Here is an 18,115-nt window from a genome sequence, read left to right on the forward strand (position 1 = left end):
CTCGTATAGGGTTCCGTTAGGGCCAAATTTCCAATATCGCTCCTTCGCTTCTTCGCGTTTAGGTCTAAAAATCGATTAAAATTGATCAGGTCGTATCGTGTACCCTCAACTTCTTAATATACCATATTTAAATCACAATTAATTCGTGTCTGAGAAGGATTCATATCTTGCCTCTGACACCTTGCTTGTTGTATCGCTGATTAATAATCATTATGTAATCATTGGCGTCTATGTTGAGTATTTACCGTGTGATGTAACGATCTGGCATGTGACACTACACACTCGTTCATCACACGCTGATTGGCTTTAGCGGACAGTTGAAAATTGAGTGAAAAACTATACTACTGTATATAAGTGAATGCTTTGCTACTCAGTAATATACTAACACTTAACGTGTTACAGCTACCTATACCGCAAGATACCAAGATGGACTTCAGAGTTGTGTTATTTTTAGTCTGTGTCTGGATGGCTAGCATTCCGACAAATGTGAAAGGTAAGTTATTACTTTTTAGCCTTTTCCGTTGAATAACGACACGATGTATATCATCGTATACAAGGGTAACGATAATTTTAAATCATTGTCAAATATACCTATATAATGATGTATATTATATCTTTATATCAGCATATATACAATATAATAATATGATAATTTTTTTCTAATTTCTTGGCGGGTATATCCAATACACAATCTGTATATTGAAAATTTTGTTATTTGTTGTACTTTGATAAGCTCTATTATACTTAACATACAAATCATGCATATAAAATCTATATTCATTTACCGTCTATTTCGTAACCGAATATATATATGTACCAAATATAAGGTTTTTATCAGGTCATTATGCATTATCTAGTTAATAATGGCTAGGTAACAATTTATAATATTGATATACAGTAAAATATTTCATTTTCTACTCGAGTTGGACTCAATGAAACTACCATGTGCGCATGAATACATGGTTAAAATCCTTTCGCGGAACGATTTCACTTTTTCTACATTGCTGTTATAAACATGGAATAATTATTACAATTATCATAAAGTATTCCTGTATTTTATTAAAACCAGATATGCTAGATACTTCTATTTTGACAAAATAATGCTGTTTTTAATCCTAAAATTGCGGACTATTTTACTCGACCGACTCGACATGCACAATCCGGAACTCCTCGGGCTTTCCCCCATTTGGACTTGCACAAGCTTCAAGACATTAATATCTAGACCGACTTTTTTATTCGAAAAAAACAAAAACAATTGAAATATAAGGATTGAATGTTGATTTGGTCGATTTCATGGGGTCATGAAGCAGTTCATTAAATTTGTCTCAAGAGCAACTCAATTCATGACCCCATGAAATCGACCAACTCAACATTCAATCCTTAAATAAATTAAGTGATAACTTGGTTGAGGATTGACTCTTCACGTTGATATTTCTATACTTACCATAGAAAATGAAGCTGGACAGAATTACAGATCTTGTAGCCAACTTGATCACTGACATTGACACTGTTTGGCCCCGCCCCTCAGCGCCCCGGGGGGTCAGCCCCACCATTTGTACAATTTTGAATCCCCACAACATAGTGATACTACCATGAAAATATGAGCGATATCCAATGCTCGGTTTCGATTCAAACTTGAATAGTTAAGCATCTCTTTATACGATATTAAATCAAAAAGTGCTTTGAATTACCTTATCTTTATATACAATTTATTTCATATTTTATGTCATGTTGAAACAAAATACATTATTATCTGGAATGAAAGTATGACCCACACTAGTAGTGGGCACCCTAACAGATTTATACTTTCATTCCATACTAATGCATATAAATGAACCTATTTAAATCAGTGACATTAATCATCAAGGTTTTGAATTAAAATATATAACCTGCAAGACCATGATCCTATTTTTTGTCACAAGGTAAACTTACTCAATATGAACATGCACATGTTAGATGTTGTCGGAGCCATGCCAGAGCAAACATGTTTGACAGGGTGGCATTGACATAAAGTCCGTCCCACGGTGAGATAGCATGCTTTACTGATAAGCACATTGATGAAGGCATACTTCACGTTGTAATAATTTCAACGCATTTATATGCGTTCGGATTTTTTCGATAATTACTATTACGTCCCGTGGAGACAATAAACAATTTCATGAACTCTCGAATTACAAGACTATTAAAAAAAATAATAATAATAAATATGGTGATCGGTGAGCATAAGACTCGTCCGTCCAGGTAACAATATATGACATGGCTAAGGAAAGAACCTGTGGGCGATGTCTTACAAGATTTTTTTTTTCGCACTCAGGAAAAGGTTTATTTTCAGCATCAATGCATGGTAACAATGCGACATAAAACATACTGTACGTATTTCTTTTTTAATTTCCTGTGGGCTTAAAAATAATAAATAAAGAGTGAAAACAGAGATAAAGTTAGATTTAGAGAGGGCGTGTGATAGTGCAGAGGGGGTGGGGGTAGAGATGGGATAGGAATGAGCGGGAAGAGGAGAAAGAAATTAGATAAATTCAGATTGCGAGAAGGAGATAAAAAGTAGGGGTGCAGGACAGAGGGAGGGAGAGATTAGGAAAAAGAGAGAGAAGTAGAGAAAAAACACTAAAAACTGGATAGATTGAGACGGCGAGAGAGAGATGAAAAGTGAGGTGTTAACTTGTACTTAGAGAGAGAGAGAGAGAGAGAGAGAGAGAGAGAGAGAGAGAGTCAGAAAAAGTGGTCTACAGTAAGGAGTTTGTCACAAAAATATATTTCTTGTAAGCGTTCATTCTTTTGTTTTTTCTAAAAATGTCATATATATCCTATGTCGTATTTTTCCATATTTGCTGATGGTTTTCCTTTTTTCCTTGTCATTATAGTGCTTCATTTTTATTATTTATTCATTTTCTTTTTTTTCATGCATTCAATTTTTTTTTCAAATATTTGAATTAGTTCATGAATCATGAACACGGTCATCTGATTTATTATATCGAGCGTTCAGTTTCCATGTTGGTCATATCAACTCTTATCACTTCCACTGATGGTCAATACAACAGACCAGACACCACCATTATGTCTTACAAGATTTATGTTTCCTTCCATGTGTCAAACATAAAAACAACGGTTTCTATCCTGATAAAAGGACGCCTGTACCTATACGTTAGTTATTTTAACACATTCATCAAAATAGTAAATTTGTGATATAAGTTATACCAATCGTTTATAATCAACAAGTCAGCCAAACATATTTTCAGATTTGTCTTTATTTTCCCTGAATTATAACACAGTAGCTCTTTTCAATTCAGTACAACCTATAAACTATTTCACATGAGTTCTGGCACATATTTTCCCCCATTGACTTACAGATTTGCCAATGGATGTTAGCACTTCACCTATTTTCTAAGGATTTAGTTCATAAAAAAAATCCCATAACTTGAAGCACGTTAGTCGCAACGAAAACTATATACATTTGCTATCAAATCGGGACATCATATTTTTAAGTGTTTAATGTTATTTCAAGAGTTTACAAATACTGCAATCTACTTATAAATAACATTGTTATTTTTTGTTATCTTTATGTGTGGTTATATAAATAAGCTCTTTGTTAACTATTACCACTTACTATTTGACAGGTATGCGCACGGAAAAGCTGCATGAGCGCACCTATTGCACGTTTCACTGTAGCCATGGTTATATTATGAAGTTGAATTTTGCCACCTGGTACGACTGTTCAATGTATAATGTAACATCCTCGTTAGCGGGCTATCTTGATGGTGTTAACTCCCGAGAACTGTACCTACAAGATAGTACCTTTGGGCTAAACGACACTGGCTGTTATGGATACCTCATTGCTGACTGGGATTGTGGACGTAAGTACAGATTAATTCTCATTTAACTTCATCTCACTAAGGTGTTAATGTCGCCATATTAACAGTTTAAAGAGTTTACAAAAGTGACACGTTGATAACACAAATGAATTTGAAATTGGAATATCATGAAATATATACCTAAGTAAACTTCACCACATAGTTGTTTGTCTTACCATTAACTCGAAACTTTTTTTTAATTTCTAAATATCATATCTAGATAATTTCATAATATGAAAAAATAAATCTTTTAATTATAAATTGTAGTAGTATACTTTATATGTGGGGATGCATGAGTTAAAACACTTATTCACCTGAAAAAGTTATTAATTTTAGAATATTTTGTTGCGTGTATGAGACAAACCTTAATAATTATATTTAAAAATTTAATAATAATGCCTAACATATTACACAAATATAACGTATAAGTGTAAATTGTCTTTAGATATTTGATACATTACAAGTCAAAGATGGAATATAAAACTGCAGTGTTCTTCAATAAAGCTAAGGTCTCTTTTGTAGTGTTAACATTTCTTCTTTGATATTAACTGCATTATATTCCTTCATGTAAACATCAATTACCGAAATAAAAAAAAAATATTTTTTTTTTTTTTTTTTTTTAAAGTCTAATGTACAACCTCCACATGAACTCCTAGACAAATATAATTATTACACCATACCATCCAACCATCATTTCCGTTATCATCAGTTAAGTTAATTGGACAAATCCAAAGTAAAATGTTCAGGATATATCATAAACCCTTGGATATGATATAGATGATGGGAGTGGGTTACAGTCTTCGGCATCTCATTCTGCAAATTGATAAAAACTGTATTCAATTCACATAAACATACACATGAATATAACACAGAAAATAATGTTTCTAGTTGTGAATCGGATTCAGAAACAAGTTCTGAAACTAATATAAGCTGGTGAACCAATTGTGTACTGTCTGTTAGAAAACGGCGGGTGGAGTACGTGGTCAAGCTGGGCTGACTGTCCGGTAATTTGTGGCAATGCATCGGTATCCAGATCACGGTCGTGTAACAACCCGTCGTGGGTGAGCCCTGGATCTGACTGCCCTGGGTCTGCTACCGAGACGCAATCCTGTAATACAACAATTTGTGAAGGTATGTACCTTAATTATGGACTACCCCGTCGATTTGATTCGCATGTTTAAAGATAGATAGATATTAAAAAATACGCTGTGACAACGGAGCTATCGGGCATATCGTATTCTCCCTTCATTTACGTTTTTCTCACGTCAGTCATTTACAGTTTTACCTGTTCGAGATTTCTAGGTCACCCCTTTCCACTCCCAATCGAAACAAATTGCGCATTCTTATCTCAACTGAATGCCGCCATAGCGACGGTAAAATGACGTTGTATCGACGATTTAATCACGTCATGGCAGCATTTTGTTGTATTGCATTTTTGTTAGATATTTGAACTGGGCCATACGTATATAAAAATAGGATGATAGTAAGAGACAGACAAAGAAATCCCCAACTTGGATAAAATTCTTTATAGTCTAACCCTCAGCTGGATATATCTGTCTCATTCTCAAGGAGGAGTAGTTTCCTTTAATCAAACAAACACCGAGCAGATCAGTTCCATGTCACACAAGGACAATCAGATCGTAATACAAAACTTGTATGATAATCGTGATGCTATTTCCTTGATACAATTTTAATGTTGTTCTACTCCAGTTCCACCAGCGAGCTGTATTACATATCATAAAGGATTCGACATTTAAGGCCTTGTTTTCAGGTTAATCGACTTCTACCGGCTGCTGAATGGAAAACTTACATCATATGATTTTTTGTTTTGATAGATGCACGCTCTGTATAATATTACCTTGGGTATAGCTTTACCTATTCGATTTTCCAATATACATATGCCTAATATATCCGTTGTCACTGGTAGTTAGTAGTGAGACCTTCGTTTCAAACTGGGTTTCCACAAGCCTTTAAATCTTCCCTGGCATTTCGCTGTTACAGGTAGAACTGTACACATCATATTTTGATAGCGAAATGCTGGTCTAGTTTTGACATCATTTGAAAGATAAAATAAGAATGTATAATGCATAGCCAACTCTTTGTCATCGGGTGTACTTTGTGCACACTTTCCAAACGCGTGTAGATTTCGGAGACTTGTGTGAATACGCTGACAGTCACAAGCTACATCCCTGTCACCCCTCCTCTAACTGTCATCCCGGAGCTAATCGACGCACTGCTCTTACTCAGGTAAGTGATTTCAGACATGTGTGCTTTTTATTCATTTATGTTTTATTATTCACTCCCGTTCATAGTTCTCAGAAGTCATTTAACACATACGTTTTATTTCCGATTTCATTGCATGGTTAAAGGACAAGGTATGGATTTTGCTCGCCAGTCCATGAGCTACAAAGACGACTTGGATTCATGACAGCAAGATTTAGTATTCCAGTCATCCGGAACGACATAAGCGCCGCTGGTAAACATACGGTCAGTGTGGTCCTATGTCGTCTGTTCAGGGTAAATTGGAGAAACTCCCAAGAATACTGCCCGCAGTATCGCACTGCATTTTCATCGTAGAAGGCGACTTAAAGTGCCCCCCCCCCCCCCCCCCCCCCCCCCCCCCCCGAAACAACGGAGATTTTTTACCCTGTCTACAATTAAGAGGACATTGAAGATACCAAATTAGATCTTAGATTTTTCCTTTCTTTACTCACTACCATGTCTGGGAATTTCTACTGTGTATATTATTTAGAGGACATTGAAGGTACCAAATTAGATATCAGATCTTCCCATAAGCATAATTACGATCTTAAATATTTCCTTTCTTTACTCACTACCCTGCCTTTCTGTGCTTTACTTTCTTCTTTATGTGTCTTCTGGACAGCTGTCCTCATATGACCTAGCTGTTAGTATTTCAATGGCACCCAACTTCATATGACCCCCGTCCTCATAAATTATCATCATGGCTGTTGGTGTCTCCATGACACCCGTCGTCAAATGACCCTGGCTATTGGTGTCTCCATGACACCCGTCCTCATATGACCCTGTTTGTTTCGAGACATTAAAAAACAAACATAACAGACCCATCTGTATGCTGTTTTAAACATGGTTAAATCCCAATTCGTAATTGTTGCTGATACTGAATGGTTATTAATACGTGTTATAAACGTGAAATATCATTATTATTTGTTATTTCTTTATGCGCAGTACATATATATTATAACTTTTCTTTTGGGTGTAAAGAATGACTTTCTAATCAACACGGACATTCATGCGTAATGCTTTCAGTTGAGGATGTTATTTATGTTCTGTGACCAGATTCAAGAACTCTCACTACTATGATTTAGTCTTTGGAAATATCTTCAAGAGTTATCGTTCCTAACTTTTATGTTTGGAACTCTTTTATATATAAGGTAGATTTGTATACAATGGAAATATTGTCCCATGATGATACATGTTACCATGGAAAAACTAAAATGGACTTTAAATTGGGGTATATAAATAACTGCATAACCACGATCAATCTAGTTCGAGTATGTTATAGGTTGCAAGTTTGTCCCGTGCAGAAAGCATGGTCTGATGCTTTTTCTATTTTAAGATCTTGGCCCCATTACTGAGTCGAATTATTTACGTTGTGATACAGTGTGAGAGCTGACCATGCTCGTCCTAATAATTGTATTGGTTGATACACTGAGCCATTGATTTAAATCATTACGTTTTTTTTCAAATCGTTAATAGTCAATAAGTCTTGACATTTTGCCACTATAATCAGATTACATTATTTTGCAAACATCGATAACCATTTTAGTGTTAACTACATATTCGCCAAGAAAAGATGCCTCGTATTCATTATTGATTCGTTTACGTGACCCTTTGCTCCGTCCTTCGTGTCTACATGTATTTCAGACATTAAGATTTATGGGTGAATTATAATTGCTATTTAGGGCAATTTGTATTTGCTTAGCACAATGGTGATAACTCTTGGAGAACTTTTTTGGGTGCTATGTACAATGTATATATAAATTAATGACTTGTGGTGATAACGTTTTAAAGTGTCTTCACTGTCGGATTGTCTTATATGAGGGGGAAATAAAAATATCATCCTACAGTCAACGGGGCATCTTGTGTTCAACTTCATCTCTTATTGTGGTGACCATATAAATTGTTTTGGAGAGGCATTGGTCTGTGTTATTCATATAGAAGATGAATGGTCTTGGCGTGAAGCATGTACATGTATAGGTAAACTTCAGGTATATTACATCATTTAATGCAAGATGAATGTTTACGAGACGAGGCTCGCCTAAAGCAACGTTATTGAGATAACATAAAGAAATACGTGAAAATCGGATACCCTGAAACACAAATATTCATTTGTCTGTGAAACAGCTGTAAGTAGTAGATAAATATAGATATATACTATACTACATTATGGGCGGTGTTCAGTATGTAGACATTATATACATTTGACTGTGAACAGCTTGAATAGTAGATATTATATTCATTTGACTGTGAACAGTTGTAGATAGTACATATATACTATACTCCATTATGGACGGTGTTCAGTATGTAGACATTATATACATTTGACTGTGAACAGCTGTAGATAGGTATATATATATATACAATACTCCATTATGGCGGTGTCCAGTATGTAGACATTAAAGTTTCATGGTGATCAGATTCCCGTAGTAGTTGTAGGTAATAGGTATACTTGCCCTGTGTCCTATTGTCAAAACTACAAATAAAAACATATTAGATCTCCCGAAACACTACGGAAATAATATTACAAATGTATCTATTAATTCTATTTATAGATGGATTCTGCTACTACTCACCAAATTCTTCACCTACTTGCAAGCTGCGTTGATCGGTGATGTGGAATACTGGAAACATATTTTTTCAGTGGAATGTATTGACAAACATTGTGTTTTACCATGACCTTACATTTCAATTATTGTGTAGGTATGGTGTCATCAGAAGTCATTCGTATGGACATCTTATCAAAACAGACATCAGGAAATCATATTCGTGAAATCATAAGTGAAAGACAATGTGACATGACAGATGCATTTTGTTATGTTGACAATATCAGAGTGATTCGTGACGTCATTCATTAGACTAATCCAGCTTCTGGAAACGCTTTCATATCACAGTTGTGTAATGCGGAATGGAGAGTAAACGAACTAAAAACAAGAAAAGGAACAAAATTGCTTGTAACATAATTTAATCTGTGAGTCGTATTAAGGATTGGTTTCACAAAACATTGTAAATAAGATTTAAAATGAAAAACTTATTGTAGATGTATGTTGTAATAAAACAACAAATATCGATATTTTATCTCACTGTCATTGAAAATGCATCTAGTGTTAAAATCCGAAGGACGCACTTCGCCAGGTGGCTACATGATCAGCAAAACCGAAAATGTCAAAGGATTCATTAGTTACTTTTACAAAGATAATAGATAGGAGTAGAAAGCCGACACGAGAGTGTCGTCAGATCGCTGAAGACAACAATATACAGATATTTCAGAAAATACAAAACTTAACCAGACAAATTTCAAGATTTCACCAAGGGTTACATCGCTACACCTCACGGATAATTAAATGATACCGAAACAAAATAGAAAGTGAAGTTTAACATATCTTAATGTAAATATAACTGTTAAACACTTGTTAAATATATTTTTCTTTTTCTGTTTTGTCCGATAATTGTTGGGGGATTTGTTACACTTAAAGCTTCCGATTTATCTACGCGATGTTTCAATTAAATTCAACATGCTTTCAAAATTGAGCATTTTTGCTTAGTAAAATTTACAGTAAATCCTCTAATTTTGCGAACGCTTTTCCCTTAATATGTATAATGTATGAAAACTGCTTTGGACCATCACATACCAAATCAATAATGTGATCCTCACGGTCGAGCTCCTTAGTGAATTCCTCAAGATAGCCGCCGAGGGCAGGGTCATCGTCATCGGGTCAACTAACAAATATCATACACCCGGTGTCACAATATCTGACCTGTCCATCGAACACTTCCAACATACTTATAGTTTTAATCTAGCTCAGCATATTGTCATGCTAGCCACGAATATGTTGGTTTGATCGTTTTCACGTATGAGGGGTTCATCATTCTCAAATCACTTGAATTGTATCAGCGGTTACGATGTGAAAATCCTCTATGATTTTTCTTTACCGGACATGCATTGACAAATTTTGTCAGCCTCAAACTTATGAAAATATGCAGACTTGGACATATTGACATATTGGAGTAGGTCCTCCTTTCTGTTTTGTAGTATTCTCCTGTACAAATAAAACACAATGATATATTTAAGGACTTTTTAGGTACTTCAACAAAATTTTGACTGGTTATTTTGAAGGGGTTCAAAGTTTGAGCTAAGATGATTGTTTGGCAATTAAGTAATATGAATAAGATATTTTCCTTACTTTTGGTACTGTGTAGGTGATTCTACATCTTCAATGATAATCACCGAATTAGGTGTGGCGGACTCCCGAGTTACTATCCTCCTTCTCAATCAAATCACTAGAAAAGGTATAATTATCACGGAATTGGGTGTGGAGGTCTCCCTTTTTACGATACTATCATCCCACACTATGGAATCACTGGAAATGACAAAAAATGAAATAAAGACATAATAAATAGAAGTAGTGTTATGTACTTAAAGAGCTAGAACAAAAGAAAACAAAAGAATCTTATGTTTAAATTCAATAGACCTATTGTTCGATTTCTAGAGGCTATTGTTATAGACAATACATCAAAGGGAATCTATTGTTATTGATTTAAGTGTCTATTGTTATCGATTTGAATAGGGGTATGGACTTCTTGTTGGGGGGACGCACAGGTGTTAGAGGTAATTGATCGGGAAAACAAATGAGGTCAGTAGGGAAAAACCTGGAGTTTTAAAAATAGACCATGTATCTGGGCTGAATTTAGCGTGTAACCCCTAGGGAAAAAACCCATTTTTTCTACTTGATTAAAATAGAACCGTGGATGAAAATACTCGATACTCATAACGACCTTTTGGTTTGAATACAAATATAAAAAAAACCGTTGACCAATCACCACACATGTTGATTTATTACTATGGCGATATGTATGTTATTATAAGAAGTTAGCAATGTCCTCTTTAATTATAAATTACAAGCATTGCACAGCACATGTTCAGTTCAGTAAGTTCTTACTGTCAGAAAATGCAGCTACAAATAATCCAACTGAGAGAAAGACGGACTACTTATGTCAACAGCTTAGACGAGGAGAATAGAAAACCAATGAGAGACACTGCCCCTCCAGGATGTAAAAATATCCTATATCTTGTCAAGATTGAAATGTGTGCTGCACGTGGGTATTACCTGTTACAGGACGATACTGAGTATAGAGAAAACATGTTGATATCTATGATAAGCAGTGAATATTATCAAGGGAAAAGTCGCGTCAAAAAAACTAAAATTCGATTCGATAATGTGGGATTTGGTCAAAGGCCGTGTATTTGTAACCAAGTAGATCGTTATTATGGGAAGACGACCAAAATTGCAGAGTGTTGGATGTGTGAACCTCAATAACATTTTAGTCTTCTCATGATGAAAGATGTTTATAAATAGACATCAAGGATGGCAACAGATATTTATACATAGACATCAGGATAGGATTTTATAATTTTCCATAGAAATGTACCGGGAAATTGTCCTACGTCACACAGTGACTATAAAAGACTGCAAGAAGAACATACAAGACATCAGTTTGCCAGAAGACCACTGAAAACTCAAACACTTCTCCTACAGTAATGTCCGGAACTCAATCTTCACCATTGTGGTACCTGAACTGCTGCTGAAAAAAAAGTCTCAACCACGACGCAGAATACTTGATACAGAAGCAGCTAAAACGTTGAGAAAGAAATTGTTCATCGACGAAAATGCAAGAGAAAGTTTCGAAGTTGCTAAGGGGAGACAACCTTCACTGGCAATATTTGACAAAGCTTTCAAAAGAGTCCTTGTTCAGGATTATCTTAGGTCTATAAATGTGCACGTCATTTTCACAGAAAACACAACGACTCAGGCCAATTACGCTGAGAGCAGAATAAAAGACTTGAAGAGTAGGATGTTTAGAATGTTTACATTTAATAACTCTTACAGATACATCGATCGATTACAAGACATAACCGATAGTATCAACAACAGACCGCCTATACCCCTTGGCGCTATAACCCCTGCAGAAGTAAATATAAACAATGAAGACGAAATCAGGTTAAACGCTTACTTAGTGAGAACAAAGACTTAATTAAAAAACTAAACCTGCGAAGAATAGAAAGACGAAATCGAAAATAAAGAGAAGGAAATATATAACCCAAAATAAATGACCATGTGAGGATAACCCATTTAAAACACGTTTTTTTTTTTGCGAGAATACCAGCAAAAATGGACGGGAGAAGTATTTAAAGTGTCAGACAGATTTAAAAGGCAAGATTTATCTATCTATAAAATCAAGGATTTCATGGACGAATCGGTATCTGGAACTTTTTATCAAGAGGAACTCCAGAAAGTAACGAAAGGACAAGAAACCGTACGGAAAATTGACAAGATATTACAGGAAAGGAAGTCAAAGAGTGGACCGGAAGTTCTGGTGTCCTGGCTACACTGGCCAAAAACTTCAATACGTGGATAAAAAAGACCGATTTGCAATCGGTATAGAAGTGAGTAATACAATCTCTTAACGATACAAATGTTTACTTAGGACAGTAGATAACTTTTTGACCAATGGGATTGATTGTAGAGGCATACAAATATTATTTGATAATCGGTTTATCTTCATTCAGAGCAGAAAGGAAGAAGAGTAATGATCTCCAGAACCAATTCTTTTGACGACGGTTTATTACCAGACACAAGCATGAACACATCATCAAGTGTAACATCCAGTTTGAATTCCCTGCACGAAAGGTACAATCTACACATCAAAGTCATCAAATGGGTTGGAGTATTTATTTTGGTTACCCTGACAACGACATCACTGGTAGTTACCGGAAGATTGGCAGGGGAACATGGAAAAGCAAACGAGTCCGACTGTATAAACATCATAACAAATACCACGAACTGTGAAGTTTCTGCACCACCTATAGTAACTACCACGCTGTATAGTTACATCCGTCAGTACGAGTTACCAGACGGCTATTATCTGTCTGTGTGTCAGTACTAAAGACGTGTAATAATTGATCTTAGACAATTCATCAGCGGTAAAGCATCCATTAGGGTATTGCTTTGAACGTTCGACAGTGGAATTATTTACAACGTATAACTGCTCACATCAATAACTCGATTCGAAACATGGAACGGATATAATTTTTTGATAACTTCAATCTCAACTGTACTACCAGGACGGTTATGACATGGATGATCCCGATGCTGCTACTGGATCAAACGTTGGTTTAATATACAGATACGACTTCACTCAGAAAAGTCGGGTATTTGACATGGAGGGACCGTTATACGAAGATATATTTAGATTGGACAAGTACCTCGTTAACGGAGTCGATTTACATCTAAAACTATTTCGTAACAGAGCTCCTTTTGTGGTGATGAATGGAGAAGCAAGTTTGAAATACTGGATGTGTCCTTCAAAGCTTGCATGGTCAGGGTAGACAGTGGTGTTCTCATCAATCATGCCGAAATACTCAAGGACGTCAGGGCTAAGTATCCTCTAACGAGAACGGAAATAAAGATGAATACTTGTCCCTCGGGCTCGGGTTCTTTCATCTGGCAGAACGTTTGGTCCAACAATCTACCTACAAAAATGTATTTTGCTTTCGTTACGCGGACGGCCGTGAAAGGAGATTATACTAAAAATCCGTTCAAGTTCCTGAACTTTGCACAGGAAATCGGTCATTACGTCAATGGAGAAAGCATACCCGCTCGTCCTATCAAAATGGACGTTGGCGACAACAGAAATTACGTCACTCCTTTCGTCAACCTGTTCGAAGTCGCCGAGAAATGGAATGATGATTCGGGACTTACGATCACTAAAGAAAACCTTAATCAAGGATTTACGGTTTATGGTTTCACTCTAACACCTAGTGGACTTGGGGAAGAATATATAAACCTGGCCAGACAGGGCAGTGTCAGACTCGAGTTGAAGTTTGCGAGCAACACCACAGAGACCCTAAATTGTGTAGACTATACAGAATTTCCAGCTCTCATAGAAATCGACCAGTCCAGAGACATAAAATACACCCAGGTATGAACACGGAACAGCTCAGGTGCGCCCTAATGGAAATGAAACTCTCCGTCAATCACAGGGTTTGTTCGAGTGACACTTTACCTCGTGACGTCACGTACCCGTCTGTAACACGGATCCCGTTCACCTACCAGGAACACACTGGGTGGTGTTCTGGCTTCAGAGTCCTACGCATGCAGAATTCTATGACAGTCTAGGAAAACTGCCGGGACATTACAGTGAACACTTTGACCATTGCCTAAAGAAAAATTGAACTTCCTGTTTGTACAATAACGTGAGTCAGTAAGCTGTGGATATCATGTTTTGTTTTATATCTTGATAAAATGTAAAAATGCATTGATGTTGGATATTGTACATATGTTGAAACAATGTAATTCGTCGTCAGACACATATGAATATGAATATGTAGTCCATAATTTCAAATGTGTGTAAATAAAATAGCGTGTAGTCAAATCATTTGTGTGTGTTGTTTTCTATATAAGATAAGATTTGTGTAGATTACTCACTTAAAGTTCGACTGATGAGAAGGATACATCATGTCTTTAGACACTCACTGGTGGGAAACGAGATCTCTATTACCGTTTAAATCCCCAACAACTATACTGATATCCGGGGCTATGATGTCCGTTAAAACTTATCTGACCTTCGATATTTTAAAACAAGCTTCGGGCATGTTTGAAGAAAACCCTACAAAAATAGTGTTTGCATACGGGAAATATCAGCCGTTACTAGAACAGATGGAAAAGGATATACCGTTCTCGTTTTGGACGACATGACGAATCAAGTGACTTAAAACGAGGACGCTCAACACTTATTTTGTGTAACGGCTCACCACAGACGGGTGACGGTGATGTTTCTCACACAAAACCTCTACATGCCCGGAAAGTATGCAAGAACCATATCGCTAAATTGTCAATACGTACTGTTATTTAGAAACGTCAGAGATGCTCGTCAAATAGTAACATTTTGAAGTAAGGTTTTCCCGGGAAAAGTAGTTTCTTTAAACAGGCATATGACAAACCGACGAGTAGTTCCCCTATAGTTATTTACTAGTAGATCTATGTCCTTCGTCCGAAAATAAATACAGACTAAGCACGCGTATACTTCCCAATCAGGATACCATCGTTTATTTACCAAAATGATAAATATCAAACATATATAATAAATTTGTCAGTCAAAATGAGTCGTTCAATGAGAGCGCACGCCTGTTATCTACAATTATTGTACCAGGCAGGCGTTAAACTGCGGAAGGTATTGCTACAAACCATAACAAATGACCAGTTACATGCCGTATACAGAGACTCATTTGACCTGTCTGGTGTTTACATAAAGAAACTAAAACCTTTCAAGAACATCATTCGATCTCTGATAAGCAAGCGTGTAGGACGAAGGCGTAAAAAACACTACTCTTAAGGCGTAACGGTTTACCTTTATTGATCAAACTGATCCTTCAGACAATTACAGAATAACAATGGCTCAAGAACTCATTCTGATACCCAAGATGAAATGCGAAATGATGATGATATCCCCGCAGAAAACAGTGATTAATGAAGAAAAAAAAGTAACGATTCAGCGGGAAACCCCCACGACAAACTCGATCTCACAGGGGAAAGACCCATTTCGGGACATTATGAAGTTCGTTATACCTAACAAATTTCAGAAGAAAGCAGATGGTCTACTGGATTTCCTCAAAAGACACGGCAATAACATTTTAAAATGGAATATTCGAGGTGAATTGATATACAAAGGAGACATAATAGAAGATTCACACATCACGGATCTCATTAGGGACGCTGTGACCATCCGCACAAGTCAGAGTCCTCGTGGATATAAACAATTTTACAGTGGACTGAGAGAACTACACACGCCCATTTCATTCATTGTTAACAAAGACCGTAAATCACTCCTATCGGACGACACCTCTCCAATTCAATGTGGTCATGGATATATAGTCAAAGGACGTACGAACGGTGCTCCACCGGGTGAATTAGCGTCAAAGAAAACTAAAAAGACAAGCATAAAACGGATTGAACTTTAATAATCACAATTGTATACATGTATATGTATATTCATTGAAAATAAAATATGTACAAATGTATGTAAAAAGTATTCATATCTTTCAAAGTTTCATATATCGACTTAGTATATATGTATACTCTCCAACAAAAAAATACAAGGAGTATGGTAACAGGCCATTGTCATAGAAATCATACACACATTGGAATTACTAATAAAAACATGTCAATGCAAATAATACTACGTTGAGTTATACAAAAAAACGTCACATGAACGGAAACGTAATAAACCTTTGTCGAAAAATCGAGTCATGACATTTAGATATTTTGATATGATACATATATAAAATAAAGAAGGTTATTTTTAAAAATGATTCATCACACTTAAAAGTGCTTAATGTTTTGTTCACGAATCAAAAATGATTTGTTTTCTGTAACAAAAACGAATCACGAACAAAATGTGTTTCATAAGGTTCAATAAAAATGTTACGTGAAGACAATATGAAACAACGTGCAAAAAAACAAAAACAAAAAACAAAAAAACTCATGAACAGTACTACGACCTTTGATACGCTGCTATTTTAAAATAAAGAATGTTAATTTATAAAACGTTACACACGTGTTACAGAGGCGTTTAACATTTCTTACGAATGATCAAAAATGCAAACATTTTGTCATCTTAAAACCAATCTACGAACTAAAAAAAGGTTTAAAGGGTGATACAAAAACCTGACATATAAAAAATGACGAAAAAAACGGTACAATACTTTCATGAAATATATATCACCGCCATGCCTTAACCATCATCTCACATGTCTTTGTTCTCAATATCCGTAGGGTAAAGTGTCAAAAGTATCCCAACAGACCACGCGCTTACTATAAACGATTTTATAGCGTTTTTCTTCCACGGTCGAATATATTTTTCGTTTCCTCTTTTCCCTCGTTATTTTATGAGGGTTTACTACAGAAATTGAACAATGTGTATCTTCTTCAGAAGGAGGCACAATCAATTTCAGCAGGGATTCAAAGTTAAGTGGTAGTGAATTTGTATAATTTAGTGTAAAGCCACGAATTTTATATATCTGTTTCCCCTTTGCCGTCTTGTATGTGTATTGTTTAGGTCCTCCGGAGACAAAATGAACAATATGATCATTGTCATCGAGTTCGCTTGTTAACTGACCAAGATAGTCACCAATGTCAAGACCAAAGCCGAGGTCACCTGGTCTACTTATAAATATCACACTATCTTTATCGTAATAGCATGTCCTCTCTCCTAAAATTTCTAAAACCCCGTACAGTTTGAGTCGTGCCCAACATGTTGTCATCGTTGCGACAAATATATTGGTCTGGGAACTTTCACGAAAAAACTCTTCACCGTTTTCCCATGTCACTTTTATCAATTCAGGTGTACACCAAGTACCGATAAGGGCCCTCGCTTTGTCATCACAACGACAAGGTCCATTACTTTATTTCCCTGCACAAGTACGACAAAGACCAAATGTGGACTTGAAATCCTTTGTAACGATGATAGGATGTTTTGAGGGTATTTGCCATATTTGTTTACATAGGGATACAATGAGGTAAAATCTAAGTAATGCATTTTTTCTCCTTCTTTCACTTTGTAATGCAATTCGTAACGTCACCCCTCCCCCCCCCCCCCCCCCCCCCCCCCCAAAAAAAGAAAAAAAAAAGAAGAGTCTCGGGGGTCGAGTCTCTCCTCTAAATCGACATTATCGACAAACTGTCTGATATGCTCGTGGCTTTTGAGCATTTCTTTGAAGTCGTGTTCCCATATGCAAACATAGTTCAAGCCCTGAGATTTGATGTATTTCTCTTTCTTTTTAGTTAGAGCGAACAATTCACTCAGTGACTGCTTCGTTCTTTCTAATTTGATTTTGTGTCTGTTTTTAGGAAAACAGGTATGTACAACCATACCAGAAACATCCTAAATATCCGTAAACGGGATTTTTTTTTTCACTGGACATTTGATCAACAATA

General features: G+C 36.0%; 2 protein-coding genes across 4 annotated transcripts; both read left to right on the top strand.

Annotated features, from left to right (window-relative positions):
• The first annotated feature begins 300 nt into the window (after positions 1-300).
• Positions 301-9,200, top strand: LOC117315075 (thrombospondin-2-like). 3 transcript variants are annotated; one of them, XR_004529679.1, is made up of 5 exons: positions 301-493; positions 3,630-3,866; positions 4,824-6,110; positions 6,233-6,350; positions 8,678-9,200. XR_004529679.1 is itself a non-coding variant. In XM_033869214.1 (5 exons), exons 1-4 carry the CDS (start codon positions 427-429, stop codon positions 6,289-6,291), a joined length of 534 nt encoding a protein of 177 aa, XP_033725105.1. In that variant the 5' UTR covers positions 301-426; the 3' UTR covers positions 6,292-6,339; positions 8,678-9,200. The 3 variants fall into 3 exon arrangements, 1 of the variants encoding a protein (XP_033725105.1); XR_004529678.1 differs by having other exon boundaries at positions 4,824-4,994; XM_033869214.1 differs by having other exon boundaries at positions 4,824-4,994; positions 6,233-6,339.
• Positions 9,201-13,496: 4,296 nt separating this feature from the next.
• Positions 13,497-14,108, top strand: LOC117315313 (uncharacterized protein F54H12.2-like). The gene has a single exon (XM_033869461.1). The coding sequence runs from the start codon at positions 13,497-13,499 to the stop codon at positions 14,106-14,108; it is 612 nt and encodes a 203-aa protein (XP_033725352.1).
• The last annotated feature ends 4,007 nt before the right edge of the window (positions 14,109-18,115 follow it).

This window comes from Pecten maximus, chromosome 17 (assembly GCF_902652985.1).
Source record: "Pecten maximus chromosome 17, xPecMax1.1, whole genome shotgun sequence".
NCBI classification, from domain to species: domain Eukaryota; kingdom Metazoa; phylum Mollusca; class Bivalvia; order Pectinida; family Pectinidae; genus Pecten; species Pecten maximus.

What these genes read in the sequence shown, in the direction of transcription:
- LOC117315075 (XM_033869214.1), top strand. Translation starts at nt 427, where the DNA reads ATGGACTTCAGAGTTGTGTTATTTTTAGTCTGTGTCTGGATGGCTAGC. An exon ending in TGCTGACTGGGATTGTGGAC is followed by an intron (nt 3,867 to 4,823) that starts GTAAGTACAGAT and finishes ACTGTCTGTTAG; the next exon opens with AAAACGGCGGGTGGAGTACG. An exon ending in TAATACAACAATTTGTGAAG is followed by an intron (nt 4,995 to 6,232) that starts GTATGTACCTTA and finishes GCATGGTTAAAG; the next exon opens with GACAAGGTATGGATTTTGCT.
- LOC117315313 (XM_033869461.1), top strand. Translation starts at nt 13,497, where the DNA reads ATGGTCAGGGTAGACAGTGGTGTTCTCATCAATCATGCCGAAATACTC.